Consider the following 17,521-nt stretch of genomic DNA (forward strand, 5'->3'; position numbering starts at 1 on the left):
GACTTTCCTGTCTAATTGGAGAGTAACTCTAACACAAAAGAACCCATAAGGGAACAATTCGAACCAGTATGCCGTCTGTCACTGTACTAGGCCTCTTGGTTATGTTTATGAGAAGACTCCAAAAGATCCTCTCTTTCCTGCTTGAGAAGAAGGGAATGTATTTGCTCTGCCTCACTGTGCAACAAATGCTAACAACCGAGCATATTGTTCCTTCCTCGGGAGAGATTTTCCAGCCATGGTGACAGAACTCGGGTTAGCAAGCAAGAGGTGGGTCAAGGGTGAATAGGCCCGTCTTACGCTTTGAGAAGAACGTAAATCAATGGTTTCTAGTTTGTGATAGTCTTTCTCGGCAATATTCATTCATCAGTTCAATTTATACAGATTTCCCTTTTCTCTTCCTCAGAAGCTTTTGATGGCTTCTCAGTGTCTCAGGAATTAAGGTCATTACCACCTTGAGTCAACTGCCTTGTCAGCCTATGTGTTCCTCCTCCAGTCACATTGATGTCCCCTAAAGAGTATTCTCACATCTCTGTGCTTTGCTTTTGTGGACTCTCCTGCCTACACTGTCCTTCCCTCCCTTGTTGAAGCCTCGCCTTTCCTTTAAGGCCCAACTCCAAAGTCAGCTTCCCCAGTGAGCTCTTCTTTGATGGAGCACCCAGATCACGTAGCTGATGCTCTTTTGTAACCCTCCCCACAGCCTCTCACAGTCAGGGATCTGTCTCTCTCTGTGGGCGAGCGTTTCAAGCTCACTGACAGCAAGGGCTGTCCCTCTTGTTTGTAACCCAGCCTCTAGCATGGAGCCTTGCACTGGAAGGGGCCCAAAACACTTTCGAGGAATTGTTCCACGAGCATCATTGACTTCCCTTGCTGCTACCTTACCCTTCTCTCCCTAATAAACTCCAAGACCTTACTTTTCTATTCCTCAACTGTATCTCTAATTCACTAAGGCTTTAATAAAAGTGTGTCTCATAAACACATACTGTTACTAAAGCACAAGTTTGGGCCATAGAGATCCCCTGTGACTCAAAATCCCCCAACCACCGAAGCTAAGGTCCATAGTTTCTTCACTTAGGGAACCTTGAGTGAAACAATTCACTCAAGGAACCTTGGCTAGATACTTTGGGTTCTGAGAGGCCGCAAGTTATTGCTATAGCCCTAATGCGAAAATGAAAGATTTTTGTCTGTTCCTACTGTTGTTTAGCATGAAAGCCCCGAGGATTAAGCGGTTTTAGTTACTGTTAAGTATCTAAGGCAAGATCTTTTCTGGCTCACCCTTAATATCCAAAGAAACGGGGTTCTAAGGGGTCTGAAGACGGTGTTTAAGATGCGAATCAGTAGGCCCCTGTCAGGTTTACACCAGGAGTGAGGAGGGGAAATGACCTATAATGGTGTTTTTATCTGGACCTCAGATTTAGCCCACTGAGCCCAAAGCCCATTCTGGGATGGGGGTCCCTGGGTTCTTGATGACCTTCTATATGCTCACCTCTAGAGTCCCACAGACTAGAAGGCGGCTCCTTGGAGCTACAGAAACACTTAAATTAGGGAGTGTAGATGCGGAAGCTCAACCCTAAAGGGGCAGTTAAGTGAGGAGGTCAATGTCTGGCAGGATGGTAGCTGTTAACGTGAAGAACAACAGAAAAGCAAAACAAGTGTATCCACGTGTATTTTGGGGCGACGAAGGTAAGGGCTGGAAGGAGGGATCGAGCGGAAAGACTGGAGGGGCCAGTGAAACGTGCAACTCCGAGGCGTACATGAGGACCAGGTCCACAGGCTCCGGGCGGGCGGTCCCGGCCGGCAGAGGGCAGCAGCTGGGCGGGAGAAGCCTGGCGAGGGCTGCCCAGCGTCGACCGGCTCGCGGGGATACTCACTCCGTGTGGGGCGAGGGACTCGCACTCATCACTACCCGTCCCCGACCCTGCGGCCACCGCGCCCCTCGGGCCCCGTTACGGGGAGTGGCTGGGTGAGGGGGCGGGGCTCGCTGCGGAGGGCCTGGCCCTCTGCCCCGGGAAGGAGAGCGGAGGGCGCCCCCACCCCGAGTCCCCGGGAACGAGAGGGACGGGGTTTGGCGGGCCCCAGTACGCGGCTGGGAGGGGATCTCCGCGCTCGCTGCAGCATCGCCCGCCCCATCCTCGGCTGGACCCCTGGGCGCCCCGGGAGCCGTCCTCCAGGCCTCAGGCTTCTCCGCCGACACCCTGGCCGCTCGGGTTCCCGGCCAATCCCCGGCAGTTCGGCTTCCCAGGCCACGACTTGCGCCCGACAGCGGCCAAGGTGCGCCCCCGCCGACGCTTTCTGGAGTCGGGTCCAGCTCGCCGAGTCCCGCGCAGCAGCTTGGCGCTCGGGCCGTCGAGGACAGCCGCAGCGTGGACGTGGGCTGGTCCCCGGGGCGCCGGGCGCACTTGACCGTGGGCGCCGAGCATCCGGGCGGCGCGGCGCGGGAGGCGAGCTTTATGTAAATCCGGGCTGCGCCCGGGCGTCCTAGGTAGGATGGACCAGCCCCCCGCGCCTCGGCCCTCACGTCCAATAAGAAAAGCCCCAGCTTGACACCTGCCTATATACAGGCGAGCGCGCCCCCCGCCCGCGGACCGCGCGCACAGCCCGCACAGCCCACGCCGCGGGCCAGCGAGACCTCGGCCCGCCACCATGACTTCCAGTAAGATCGAGATGCCCGGCGAGGTGAAGGCCGACCCCGCTGCCCTCATGGCGTCCCTGCACCTTTTGCCGTCGCCCACGCCCAACCTCGAAATCAAGTACACGAAGGTAAGGGACAGCCGTCCACAGAGACTTTCTAGAACCTTCCTTCCTTCCTCTCCGTCATCTGTTAGGGGGCGAGGGAGGCGGGATGGAGTCGGGGGCCGGGGTCTCCTGGGCCCGTCTGTCATCCCCGCGCAGCCGAGGGACGCCCCGTCCTTGGGGCTGAGGCTTGTGAAGTCCTGCCCGGGTCTGGGGACACCTCGGGGACTCGCCCCCACCTGAAGCTGAAGCGCCGCGCCGAGGGGTCGCCGTCAACGGCTCCTTCCCCGAACCGCATCTGCCGCCGCTTTCTGAGTCTGTTCTCCGGGGTCCCCACTGCGGCGGGGAAGGTGTCGGCGCCGCGTGGACTCCTCGAATGGAGAAGCAGGGGACCGTGCAGTCGGGCTGTCGCTTCTTCCCGGCCCTCCGCCTTCGGGGGCCGCTCGGGGCTCGTCCCGCCCGGGTCCTCGCAGCCGGCACGGTGCGGAGCGGCTTTCCCGAAGGAATTGTCAAGGACGCAGCGCTGTGGCCGCCCTCGCAGATTTCCTGGAAACCTGGCTGCGGAGCACGGTAGATCCCATGTCAGCGTTTCATTCGGATTTTGTAGGCAGTGGCAGTTTTCCTGGAAAACTCGCAAACTCTTTAAATTTTGTGCAAATGAACGGGTTCGCCTTTGAACGGAAAAAAATTATTGTTTATAACGAACCCTGACATCTTGGGTTTGCCAGCAGGAATTTCTTTTCGTTGTTGGACCAAGGAAAAAAAGAATATGCGTTCGCCCCCTTAATGTAAATTGAATTTACTTACTTTCTACAAATACGACATCGGAAAAATTTATTGATCACACACATGGGGGCATTATAATGATATAGCATTTTCGGGGGGGAGAGGTAGATGGGGTTTAAAGTCGTGTTTCTTGGAGTTCATTTTACAATTCTCTTGTTTGATTTTCTATTCCTTTCAGTTGATTTTTATCTTAAACTTCTCCCGATTGACTTAAACACATACTGCGCACGTACAATATGGTTAAAGTTGTTTTCCATCATACTTATTACAAGATAAACTAAATTTTGTCGAGGAGTAAATTGTTTGGTTCTGGCTTAATGGTTGAAAGAGAAATTTTTTAAAACCCCACGTCAGAATATTGAGATTTTACTTGCATTGAGTTTTAGGATACAAATCAGGGTGATTCGTGTTTTGATTGCCGATTTAGGTGGATTTGGTGTACCTGTTAGCTTTTTTAGATGGTGTGACAAATTTTTGAAAGCCGTTTTAATGAGAAGTCGTTAGTGGTTACAGCCGTTTAGGCATTGTTTGCATAATAATTGTGCCAGTGTGTTGCACACCGGGTTTAGGAACAAGCTGGGAAAGCATGCAGCATAAAAGTTTTGTTTTATGAGGGTCTCTAACCTCTTCAGGCTCTCTTTTAAGGTCTTAAGATGCAAGATCCGCGAGGGAGAGAGGACCTAACCGTAGGCACTGGCATTGGGAAAGTCTAATTTTAGTCTTACTTTTGATTTGATTTTCCTCCCGGCCCCGGAAAGTTGTTTTCCGCATGTAGTAGGTATCTCGGAATTTAATTTGGAAGCTCTTCCAGTTCTCTTTTCTCTAAACACCCCCCTCTCTTTTTTCCCTCTTGTTCTGCCCCAGTAGGAAAGACAACTGATTTATAGCTAATTGAAGCCTTTAATGTGGGCTCTTTTAGCTCTGGGGGACTTTTATCCAGTATCCACTTTCCCACTTATTACAAAGAAAAACAATCAGAAATGAAATAATGGATTGTAACTTGATTCTTTAATTTGTGGGGAGGAGGCTCCTTATTTTTGGTTTGACAAACAACCCTCATAAACACTGAGTAATGCTGATCTAAAGGCAAGCTCTTTGCGCGAAACCTTGTAAAGTCAGGTATCTGAGAACGTTCGCGGCAGCTCTCCCCCTCGGCTCTTTAGGGAGACTTCTAAATTCTCCGAGACAAGCGTCGTGGGCAAGCAGCTTCTTTAACACGAACAGCAGAAGCTGCTCTTTTGGTAGCCAAGGGTAATGGGTAATGATTTTTTACTTAAAAGGAAAATAAGATTAATGGAGAGGTTTTTAAAAAAATTCGCTTATGATCAGAAGTGAGGGAAATTATATCAGCAATTTTAAGCAGAAGAATGAAGGAGGTAGAATAGACAGTCCTTTAGAACAGTGATACCACATTCATTAGGAATTTTTTAAAGGGTGATGGCTAAAAATAAAATTATTATGTTGGAGAGCTTGTCGAATAACGTCTGGGAAACAAATACAATATTTGTGTCAGAAAATGGTACCAGATGTAGACGGATCCTTCATCATTTTTGTCTTGTTAAACGAATACATCTTTAGTGAAGGATGCTATGATAGGATCTTTCAATATGATTTTGGGACCAACTTAAAGTCACAACTTATGTGTAAATGGTCATATTATGAGACTTTCAAGTAGCACGCATTTAGAAAACTTTGCACTTGTGATCTTGTAGTTTTCTGTATTTTTCACCATTCTCTTTCTTCTTCTAAAAATATTTTACATTTTTTATAAAAGGGGAATGGGGGAGAGCGTTGGAAATAAAAGTTACTGCCTTTGTCTGTCAAAGGTTCAGTGAAAATGCTCCAAAACTAAAGTTCAATCCCCAAGGATGCTAAAAGGGCGAAACTTGAGGTTCTGTATCGACTTTCAGGCGGTTAGACTTAGTTTTAAAAATAAGCCTACCTCTCTGAAGTTCCAATACCCATTTTAGACTAATGATCAATGACAATACCGTCTTTGGAATATGTTTATTTTTATTTCCCTAATACAGCAAGCTAGACACCAAGATTTAAAGATGGCTCTATATTAAGGAATATGTTTGGGAAAAAAAAAAGACTGAGTTAGTCAAGAAAGAGTGATAACTCAACCAACATGAAGTAGCAAGGGGATCACTCTGGAGTGAGAGAATGTGTACTCTCCTTGCTTGTATCCTAAGGACACTGCTTAACAGCTAGCATAGGAGTCTGATTGCTTTTAGTTATGCTTTTATGAATTAAAGATTTTCTGAGTTGCTTCTGTTTGATCAGTCTGGTTTTTAGAATTTTGTATAGCTGAATATATTACAGGAGTACACACGTTGTAAAGTCAAGTCTAGCACTTTACCGATTGCCCTTAACTGCAGGGGAGATCTCTGCCAGATTCCCAGAAGGTCTTTCCTATTGGAAACTTTCCTATCCCACCCCTACCTTCTCTATTGTCTCAATCATCAATTCTGGCTCTACTAGTCCCTGCTTCCCCCGACCTCCCCACTACACACACACACACACAAACACACACACACATTGTGCAGTCTCTCTGTTGATCACTTTTTCAGTGAGAGTTTATGCCCATAACCTACTGTAACACAAAGAGTTAAGTTTCCCTCCAGCATCTGATACTGTGGGGAGCCAGGACAGAGGGAAGAAGGGGACATTTAGGGAGTACTGACTTACTAAACCAGAAGAGAAAAAATAAAAGACAGTAAACTGAAAATTAGAGCTAACGTGCGTTGGGTAACTACTATTTATTTTATTTGTTCATTTAACAACCTTTTATTGAACATCTGCTGTGTTCTGGGGTCAATTTTGATTCGGTTTAAAAGATATTTGGATGGCCATGTTCCTAACAACGGTGCTTGCCACTATGCTAGCTGGGCTGTGGAAGCGTCCGCCTTCTGGCAGCTTAGGGTCTCATTAGAAAGACTGAGTGCCAAAAATTGGTTGTCAGCGTGGCGGCAGTTCAGTTGATCAATGTAATAATTACGGTAATGGTAATAATACTTATGATGCTGCTTACATTGTTTATATGGCCTAATGGTTTACCTAGCCCTTGCATATATATCTTATTTGATCCTTGCAAAACCTTTTAAAGGAGAGAGAGTAGAAAGAAGTAGTAATTGATAAGGAAGACCTTGGTCTTGACTTTTAAAAAATTGATAGAACTTTCCTCACCATACGCTTTGTTTTTTCTAACAGTTACATACTTTTTTCTTTTTGAGAGAGAGAAAGAATTTAAATCTTTATTTTTTGTGTTGCTTCTGTTGCACACATGGAGAGAATATGAACTGGTCTACTCCTCTTAAGAAGGAGCTACCTTGTGGCTTTTGATTATCTGACGTTAAATTACTGTTTTTGATGTGTCTATGAGGGGTTTTTTTTAGGTCTGGGGCAAGATTCTTGCCTGTCTCAGGGATCATTTCTTAAAAGATGATGTGGATCTAGTGGCTTCCAACCCTCTAATCAAGATTGTCTGTCTTGATCATAAATTGTTAATCAAACTTCATGTTGATAGTGGACCTCAGGCTTTCAAAGAATGCTTTTTCATAATCGTACAGCTTTTTGATGTTTGTATCATCTCCATATAGCCCAGGGAAGCTAAACAACCTCATCGTGGCACTTAAATTAGATCATTCTCCTGGGGTCCTGCCCCGATGCCTCCTACTATGCAGGCTTACGTTGCCATATGGAATCATTGTTTGCTGAGGCACTTCTGTCCTTTATTTCCAGAAAATGAGGAGTGATAGTCTCTCTATTTGGGGGTAGAATATTCTCTCTGAAGAGCCTGTTCTGTGAGGTCTGATTTACTTTAAGCCAGGCGTGCATATAAGTTCTCGCTGCATTAGACAAGCATGATGATCAAACCATGACCAAACCAAAAACATCTCAAATACCAATAGACACAGTTTTCTCTCAAGGCTTTCTCAGTTGGATGATGGAATACAAATACTGATGTATCCTTTTGTCTTTTTAATTATCTTAGTGACAGCTTGCAGGGGTCAGCGAACTACGGACTGTCTGCCTGATTTTGTAAATAAAGTTTTATTGGAACACAGCCACACCTATTCAATTACATATTGTCTGCGGCTGCTTTTGGACTACAATGGCAGAATCAGGTAGTTGCAACAGAGACCATATGGCCTACATTTTAGAAAAAGTTTACAAGCTCTTCACTTAGAAAAATAAAGTCTTGGAGTTAAAATAGGCCGTTGTTCAAATCTTGGTCAGATGTGTACTTATTAGCTGTGTGGCCAGTTAACATTTATTTATCACATGGTGCCAGGTATGGTGCCAGGTTCTGGAGATGCAATAGTAAACAAGGTATGGATGGGGTCTCCTCCCAAGGAGTTTCTTCACTGAGTGCCAGCTTCAACATCCATCAAAATTGAGATACTTGTTGTCAGGATTAAATGAGCAAGTTTGTGGAAGCAAGTGGCATATAATGACCGTAGCCAAGGGCTAATTCTATTTCATATTGGTAAAGTGATGATTGCGTTCCAAATTAATGGAGACCCATTTTAAGAACGATCAGAACTGTATGATCAATAAAGTTTTACAAAATAGGCTGTTGTTTACTATTTTACTTATCCATAAGAATTTAATATTCCAGGTAACTATGGAATCCTTATGTGTTTTCACTGGATTTTCATCAAATGGGATTCCTTGAGGTTTCCCTACCAAGATCTTATCTTTACTAAAAAGTCATTAAATCAGACAATTTCCCAGCTAGTATTTTAGTAATCATATTAGATATCTGACACATGCCAAAATTCAGCATTAATATGCCTCAGTATACCCACTTGGCTGGGCCTAAATGTCAGATTGCAAGCTGCCATTTCTGATATTTTAAGTATTTTGGACAAAGATGTTGCCAAGTCATCGGTAGGTAAATCTGGGAAGTATGGCAGCATATGAGGACATTCTCAGAAGAGAGATACCTTTTGAAAGTGGGAAGCTGTCTTAGTTTATATAGTTTAAAACCGAAGAGACATTCACTGGTCCTGAGTGCCCCATTTGGGGGCACCTCACCTTCCAGAAAGTAAAAGCCCCTTGCAGTGACTATTTTGAAAGCCGTCCTAACATTTCTTTAGTTTCTTTATTCACTGTGACCAGTCATTTCAACTCCAGTCATTTCCCCTCAAACACTAAATCTAATGCACATGGAAGTGATTGCCATAATGTCACCTTGGTTAATTTTTAATTGTTTTTTCAGACATATCTTTGAGCTCTATTCCATTTTACCTTTCAGATATATATTATATTATCCAAAGTTGGAATTTCTCATCTCTGGCATTTCTCTATTGCTTGTTTGTCTGCCTTTCACATGGAGTTATGTTTAAATGGTTTCCCTTCAAAATCTTAACTCTTAATGAGTTTATTTACAGCAAGTGTCTGTTGTGTCACATGATTTCAATACTTTTCAGCCTTTGAAAATTCCAGTTGGAATAATAATTGGGTGCTTTCTCCATCTAGACTTTTGCTGGGCTGGCAACAAAACTTCCCTGGGGCTAAACAGGGGGTTTATTGACCTCTGGAGAATGTGGTTAAAGATTAGAATGTCTGTGAGTGAACATTCTAATTTGTATTGTAGAAGGAAGCTTTCCTTTTACTCCAGTTCAGCTCTGTTACCTCCAGAAGTGGTTATCTGCTCTGTTTCCTTTCCTCATCACAGTCTGACCTTTGGAGAGCCCAAGTAGCAGTTTCTTTATCCCCAGACCTCTGGAAAGATAAAACGATTGCCCAGTTGAAACTGGAAACACCTGTCTCTTATTTAGAAAGAATTTAGGATATCATGGATACCAAAACACTTTCCAATCTTGATCATAAAGTAAAAGGGAAAAAATTCAAAATAATTAAAGATTATAATTTTATACATTTTTTCATGCATAATTGTCATTCATCTAGTCTAAACCTTCTGATTTCAAGTCTGATGACTCTTAGAGTTTTTTGCCCCAGGTCATTCCTAGGTATCTTTTAAAGGTTAAACTCAGTCAAAAAGTGGTATAAGTTGTGTGGCTCTTTCCACAGGTAGGATGGAACCTATCACCAGGTAAGTGGATCTGGTGAAATATTGTGGGTTTCGTAAGCCCGCTAACAGGCAAAAATAACCTACTTCCTTGCTCCCCCACCAATACACACCCCAAATCTGTGGGCTGAGGTGTGTGTAATGATGGAGGATTTAGGGTGGCAAGAAGAGGGGAGATGAGAACACCTCACCTGGGAAGACAACATTATGAAATGTCTATACAGATCTACAGAGGGTAACTTATAGTTTTAATTCCCTGGGTGTGAAAATTGGACTTCCTCACTGAATCCTTTTCGGGAGGAGATCAGGAATCAGTATGAGACTGTTTTCGTTAAATTCTCCAGCAAACGTGAAACCAGTGAATACTGCCTCATCTATATTTAGAATCTGATACCCAATCTACCAATATAACTTGATTTTCACAGGAAAGGTTATCTAATCGTGTTATCGCAGGGTCATTTTTATTTTTAACTGCAGCCAGATCTGCCCTTTTGCTTCCCTGAATTTATTCGTTTGTTTATTCATTTGACATTTATCAGAGCCTCTTGTGTACAAAGCACTGTTAGTCACTGTCTGGCATGAAGAGATACGTAGATGTGGGCCCTGCCCTGAAAGGCGGGAGAGGGTTCCGGCTTGGGTGCAAATGTGCACACGGTGGTGTGGTGGTCGTGTGTGGTAGAAGATGCTAAATGCCTGAGATGAATGTGCTAAAGCGCTGTAGGATTCAGAAGGTGAAGAGAGGTTTAGGCTCAGCAGGTCAAAACACACTGTATTGTTAGACACACTAGACAGGAAATGAAATGTTTCAATCATACAGAAGAGTATAGACAATAATACAATAAAAATGAGTATACCCATAACCAGATTTGTTAGTCTTAACATTTTGCGATATTTGCTTCTAATTTTTTCAGAGAAATCCATTGAAGCTCTCCCTTTGAACTCCCATTCCCCTCTCTTTCTCCCCCTTCCTTCTTCAGAGGCATTTATCTTTTTCACAGGTGTATGTATGCATACCTGGATATGTATTCATAAACAGTATATGCTTTGTGAATGTTTTCTGTTTTGCATGCTAAATCTTTTTATATAAATGGTACCATGATGGTATATCCTTTAATTTGCTTTGTTTGCTTAGCATAATATTTTCAAGATTGACTCATGTCGTTAGATGTACCTACAGTTCACTCATTGTAATTGTTACATGCTGTTCCATTCTTTGAACATATCACAATTTTTAATTCATTCTACTATTGACATTTAAGATACTTCCAGCATTTTGCTATTACAATAATGCTGCATAAAACATTCCTGAGCATATTTCCTATGTGCCTGGGTGAGAGACCTTCTAAGATATAGACTTAGAAGTGATACTGCTGGCTCATGGGATATATGGGGCTACAACTTAACTAGCGATTGCCAAATTTCTGTCCGACATAGTTAGACGAGTTTCCACGGCCACCAGCAGTATGTCGGAGTCCCCAGTGCTCTACGTCCTCACCTGTATTTGGAGTTCTCATACTTAGTAAATTTTGCCAACCTGATGAGTGCGAAATGTTATCTCATTGCTGTTTTGATTTGCATTTCATTGATTTCTTGTGAGCTTGGGCATCTTTTCATATGTCTATTGGCCATTTGGTTTTCTTCCTTTGTGAATTGGCTAGTATATCATTTGCTCATTTCTGTTTGTGTATTTGTGATTTTTACTGATTTGTAGCAATTTTTGTATATTCAGGATTATAATCCTGTGACAGTTATATACCATGAGAACATTTTCTTCCCCCTTGTGCTTTTTCTTCCTTCTCCTTTTTTTGGTATAGTTGTCGTATAGTTTTAAATGCCAATGGAGAAGAATTTTTCTTTTTTTTTCCTTTGTTTCGTGCTTTTTGGTGTCTTGTTTAAGAAATCCATTCTTATTCCAGGTTTTTCAAGATATGCTTCTGTATAATCTTCTGAAAGTTTATTTTTATTATTAAAGATTTTACTTTTTGTGTTTGTGTCTTAATCCACCTGCAGTCGGTATTTGTTTATGTATAAGGACACAGATAAATCTTAAGGACAGGTGATGTAACTTATAGGAAAGGCAACCAATATCAATGTGTAAAGAATTTTTCAAAGTTGTACTCTATGCGATTTGACCAGAATGTTTGGCTTTTCTCTTTTCTCCGTAATAGGACAATATCAGAAGCTAGTCCTTCGTTGGTGGATGATTTTAGTACATGTTTATGTCCTTAAACTAAGAACAATAGTGCATGCCATAAACCTGCCTTTAAGGGGTCATTGTACAAAACTCCAGGATAATGTGATCATTGTAACTTTTTCATGTCAAGACTGATTTCCCTACCTTTCTTACATTACCTGCAACAGAATACGTGCTCAAACGTTAGCACGTGTGGTTTCTTCCTTTCTCTCACTCACACACACACCTCCCACTCATTTTTGAAAGGCCATCACCTGGTAAATAGATGAATTCTTCACTGTGTGCTGTTTTGTGTATAGGACTGGAGAAAAACTGGAGAGGTGACAGTTAAATAACGTGAAAAAGAATTTCTAATAGAAAGAACTTTCTCTTGAATAGCTAGTTCAGTACTGTGTTTTGTCTTGTTAGTTTAAAGAATTTAAATTAGTCCTTAGCACCAGGCTTCAAAATAACATTACTTTGTATTTTGTTAATGTTTTAACTTACTGTGTTTTAAACTGAAAGCTGGTGTTATACACTTACCTTTGTCTTTGGGTTTCACAAGTTATTCGATCCATACGCGTGTGCCTCTAATTCTAAGGAAGCTACTGAGGAAGAACTATTCTCCAACCTTAAAACGTAATCTAGCCTTCTGTGTTTATTACTCACGCAATACCTAAGAGGGCTGGCCCCACATGTATTTTTTTAGGATGAACCTATTTTCTCTGAACAGCCATGTTGCTCGTTTGCACTACTCCTAAATGGTACAATTTTTGCCTTGTGTTACGTTTTACTCTGTAACTCCCTCCTCCTAAACTGTACCAGATTATAAACCCTTTTTCATCTTGGTATTTCTAAAGCATCCAACTCAGTGTCTCACAATGTAAATACTTAGGAAATGTTTGTTGAATGAATACTTGTTATATTTTATCATTAATAGCTACTAATAGCTACTCCCTTTATTAATAATACTACAATTTCCAAAGTGCTTTTCACATATAATTACATTTAATCACTGTGACAGTCCTACGGTGTGGATATTATATTAATATCCCCCATTTTATAAGCAAGAAAATCAAGCGTGTTCAAGTTAAATAATTTTTCCGGGCTCAGTAGTTGGTAGGTGGCAATTTCAGGACTTGAATGATCGTCTTCCTTCCCCGCTTATGACAACAAGAACAAGCATAAGAAGCACAGCAAAGACAGTCAAATTGGAACAATTTGCCTGAAGCTCTGCTGTGTTTTACAGGATAATCCCAAACCCAGTTTTCTGACTACAAATCCCGAGCTGAATTCTAGTTGGTATTGTCGTGGCTACCATTAGCAACAATTTCAACCTGCCGTAAAGATGAGAGTATGCATTCAAACCAAAAAAAAAAAGAAAAGAAAAGAGAAGGTATTGATGAGCTCGCCCCTTTAGGTATGAGTGACTTGGGTAGGTGTGATTCTTTAGGCAACGGTAAAGAACTGTGTTTCTGGATTCTCACTGGTTGGGTAGTCACACAGGGCCCTTAATAACACCTGTTTTTTTGTTTTTTTCATTCAAAAAGTACTTTCTTTGTTATGGTTATTGAGATTCATTTGGGAGTGAGGATGGATGAGATTGTTGAAAGCAAGTCTGTTTCACCTTCTTTCTAATGCCTCCTCTCCCCCTTCAGGCCATCGTCTTGTGTAACTTGACTGTGACCTGTGTGGGAGAGACACTTGCTAGAAAGAGTTGGGTGGATGTATTGCACCTTGCCTTTTATGAGCAATCATTTCTCAGTAAGGCTTTATTAACTACTATTAGATCCGTTTCTTACGTGTAACCTCAGTGGGGATGCGGAGTAGAGAATTAGAGAGTGTTCCCCAGAAATTCGTGCACTATCCAAACTTTAATAGAGTTTCAGTGACAGAGGGTGGTGGTGGTTGGGGAGCACGATTAATGTTTCATTGTAAATGGCTCAAAAATCCTATCTCAAGAAACTGCTAACAAGTGATCCCCTTTAAGCCAGATCTTATAGTCTCCAGATTTCTCTGTCTTCACTTTTAGGCAGAACACATTTCTCTTTCTCCTCTGCTTCCCAGTCAGACTTACCCCTTCTTGTCACCTTTTCTGTCTCCTTTTTAATTGTTACGCACTTGTGCTTCTCTTCTGCTTCCCTAAGTATTTCTCTCAGGACAGGCCCTGATGAGCCCCATTTCTTGGTTAGACTCATTTACCTGTTTTCCTAAAATCGTTAGTTATGCCTGAGAACCTTTGTAGTCAGCTTTTCCAGCTGTTGGCCTAAATGGCCCTTAGGGAGACCAGAAGCAATGAACCTGGAATAACCACATTTGACTTCCGCGAGCCCTCTTGAGAATTTAGTAATTACTTAATGGATTGAATTGGTGACATACACTGTTCCAGATAACAACCTGGGTTGCATTAAATTAACCTTCACAAATGGGTATTTATTGGTGTACTTTTAAAAGACTACATGTGTTGGCTGTAATTGCTCTTCCGTGTTTCTCCACGCTGCTAGGTATTTGTACTGGGTGAAAAATTTCTCAGATTAGAGCCTGGGTGGTAGTTCCAGCCATTTAGTGATGTGTGTCATTGTGTTCAGCACATTGAGCATAAATCCTGTCTTGTAAACAGCAGGGAGACTAATGAGGTTTGCCCACATTCTGGTATCATTACCAGAAATTCCAGCAGAGAAAAAGAGAAGGCTTCGAAACGAAGTACACAAGACAGAGGGATTTTTGGAACTCTTCATCTGAATTAAGGAGAGAGATTTCTGCTGAACATTTAGTACAGACGTATGTACAGATATGGGTACATAAACTCCATTTAGCTAAAAAAGAAACCAAACATTTGCTTTTAATGACTACTTGCACAGTCACTAACTTAGCTCTACAGAGAGCTAATGAGGGGCTTATTTATGAGTGTCTCTAATTGTGAGTGGTATAAAGGGGACAGCTATTGAAATAGCACAGCTGTTAAAATGATAGCATGCTTTTTACTTTCTTGGAACTCTTCAACATTTCAGCCAACTAAAATTTCAGACCAATTTTAGTCTTAGAATTTTTGGAGGGATGCTGCTGTTATTTTTATAGTGAAAAATGACTTCTGAACACACCAGATCTCTTGCAAGAGGCCTTTCAAATGTGGTTTTTTAGGTTTATTTCAAATCTGTGTTTTTATTATTACTGTTAAATAACTTGCGTGTTTTATAATGTCCCATCAGGGATACAAGTGTTGTTTAGCACCTAGACTAGTTTTCTTCCTGGATTTTGAGTTTTCGTGAAAGCTGGTATCATGGCAGCCTTGACACAAAGTGTGGTGCACACATCGTTGTGTTTGAATAAATGAGTGAATGAATTAATACTAGCAAATAAAATTATCTGGGTCCATTTGCAGAGTTACTAGGAGACAAAATGCCAGGACTAGAAACTGAATTCCAGGGCGTAGTGTTTTGAAATGAGTAGCTTTCTTCCTTTGAAGAAAGCGCGCGCGCGTGCACACACACACACACACACACACACACACACACAGTCTTTAGGATGGAAAACTCCCCTCTTCTGTTCCTTCCCACTCACTTACCTCTTCTTTTTTTTTTTTTTTTTTTTTTTTTTAAGATTTTATTTTTCTCCTTTTTCTCCCCAAAGCCCCCCGGTACATAGTTGTATATTTCGTTGTGGGTCCTTCTAGTTGTGGCATGTGGGACGCTGCCTCAGCGTGGTCTGATGAGCAGTGCCATGTCCGCACCCAGGATTCGAACCAACGAAACACTGGGCCGCCTGCAGCGGAGCGCGCGAACTTAACCACTCGGCCACGGGGCCAGCCCTCACTTACCTCTTCTGAAATGTAAACCCCTAAGGCTGCATTGTAGAGTAGTGAACAAGGCTGCGGTCTGGGCATTAGAAGACCAGTGTTCCGGTCCCAGTTCTGCCACTGATGTGTGCTCATGTAACAGTTCCTTGTACGTGTAGGCACACAAAAAATGTTCATTTAATTAATGAACGAACAAATTGCTTGATCATTCATTGAGTACTTCCTTCTGTATTAGGCTCTGGGGATATGAAAATGCCTTGTGATACTGGGTAAGTTACTTAAATTCCTAGACGTCGGTTTTAGTACTTCTAAAATGACAGTGTGGAATGAGATGCTTGTTTATTAATCCACTTACTTATGAAAAGGACTGGCTTAGAAGTGCTATGAGATTTCTTTACCCCGCCCTGACTCTTCAGAACGCTTTAATTTCCTGGGCCCAAACCTGGCATTATGAGGCTCAGAAGAAAAATGCTGAACTTGTTCACACGTCTAGTTGTTGTCTTTCTGGGACCCAAAATTTTCACTCAAAACAATCTTGTTTAAAATATTTTCCCAAGGATGTCCTTATAATTACAGAGAGTAGTCGACAGAAATCTGTGTTAATGATTCTCCTTATATAAGTGAGTGATTTGCAGTGTCATAAAGATCCACTGGAAATCAAAATTTTTGTTCACTGAAGACTTACAGGACTAGAAATTAAAGCAATGACTCCCAAGAGAAATAGCCCTTTAAATCTTAGAGAAAATGGATTTTAATACTTGGTAATGGTGGTAGAAAGAAAAGGTTTGTTGGCACTTTTCCTCCAAACCATTTCAGCTGCTCTTCTGTCGGCCTAAGCTCGTGAAAACCACGGTGGGTCGGGTGAACTCTGTGGAGAGGGAACTTGTCAGGAGCTTAGGGCTTTTCACTTGAGTCTACTAGAGACTTAGCACTTTGCAGGTCAGTGCCACTGCTATTTGTCTCCGACCTACGAGATCTGCAGTTCTTCACATCAAAACCACATCTTGCTGAGCAGAGATCAAACGCAGGAAGGTAAGGATTCTGCCAGTGATTTATCATGCCAGGGAGAGTGATCAGGCCAGATGGGGCCACTGCAAATGAAGTTGACATTCTGGCAGTTTCTCATATAGGTCTCACATGTAGTTATGGCTAGTTTTTCTTGTAGAGGAATTCCGGGTCAAGTGGCAGCTTTCAGTGGCATTTCTTAGCAAGACTTACCTCCAACATGAGGTTTGTTTCAAAATCAAGTCCTAGCAAGATTTTTCTAATGTTTTATTTAACTGGCAAATGGGGATTTCTTGACCAAATATTTGAAGGTTAATTTGAACTTTTCATTTGATGTCTCCTTTCCTCATTTTTCCTTTTCCAGGAAGGTGCCTATTAAAAAAAAGAAAAGAAAAAGAAAAATTAAGATGCTTTGAGGTCTAGAAAAAACCTTTCCTCCTAAATATTAGATATAACTTTAAGATGATGAAATTGACTATAAACTGTGCACGCTTAGGCTTATTAGTTCAGCTTCACATTCATTAACTCAGAGACTTTAGGAATGAATTCCTGCAAATATTACCATCCAGTGCCGGGCTGGGGGAATGCATCCCATAGACCTTTTTGCATATTTGTGATCACCAAGAACAAAGAGGGAGAATTTAATCATTTAAGTATAAAATAGGTATAATTATGTTTGAAAGTATTTGCTAAGATTTGAGTCAACGGCAAGAATTTTAATTGAAAGAAAAAATTCAATAATCCCTCTCTTCATTTAACCATGTATGTCAGCAGATACATGAAAATGATTGTGCTCCATAAAATTCAACTTGCTTTTTGTTTACACTCACAAGCGAATGTTGAGTCTCCCGTGGAGAAATCACTCATTGGTTGGTTCAAAGGCCTCTTCAACCTTAGGCTACGCACTGTTCCTGGCCCTCTGCCCAGGATGTTTGCCTTGTATCCTCAGTGGAAGATGATATTGGTGTTTAAATGTAGTAGTTCATGCCAT

General features: G+C 42.2%; 1 protein-coding gene across 2 annotated transcripts in view; it reads left to right on the top strand.

Annotated features, from left to right (window-relative positions):
• The first annotated feature begins 1,830 nt into the window (after window positions 1-1,830).
• ALDH1A2 (aldehyde dehydrogenase 1 family member A2) overlaps window positions 1,831-17,521 on the top strand; it is a 91,749-nt gene continuing 76,058 nt past the window's right edge. Inside the window, exons 1-2 of one of the 2 annotated variants that reach the window (XM_070270965.1) lie at window positions 1,831-2,479; window positions 2,559-2,757. In XM_070270965.1, coding sequence (XP_070127066.1) covers window positions 2,641-2,757 — 117 coding nt within the window. In that variant the 5' untranslated portion in view covers window positions 1,831-2,479; window positions 2,559-2,640. Of the gene's footprint in view, window positions 2,480-2,558; window positions 2,758-2,810; window positions 3,301-17,521 lie in introns of those variants that run through there. The other variant, XM_070270969.1, reaches the window with a different exon arrangement.

This window comes from Equus caballus, chromosome 1 (assembly GCF_041296265.1).
Source record: "Equus caballus isolate H_3958 breed thoroughbred chromosome 1, TB-T2T, whole genome shotgun sequence".
Classification (NCBI taxonomy): Eukaryota; Metazoa; Chordata; class Mammalia; order Perissodactyla; family Equidae; genus Equus; species Equus caballus.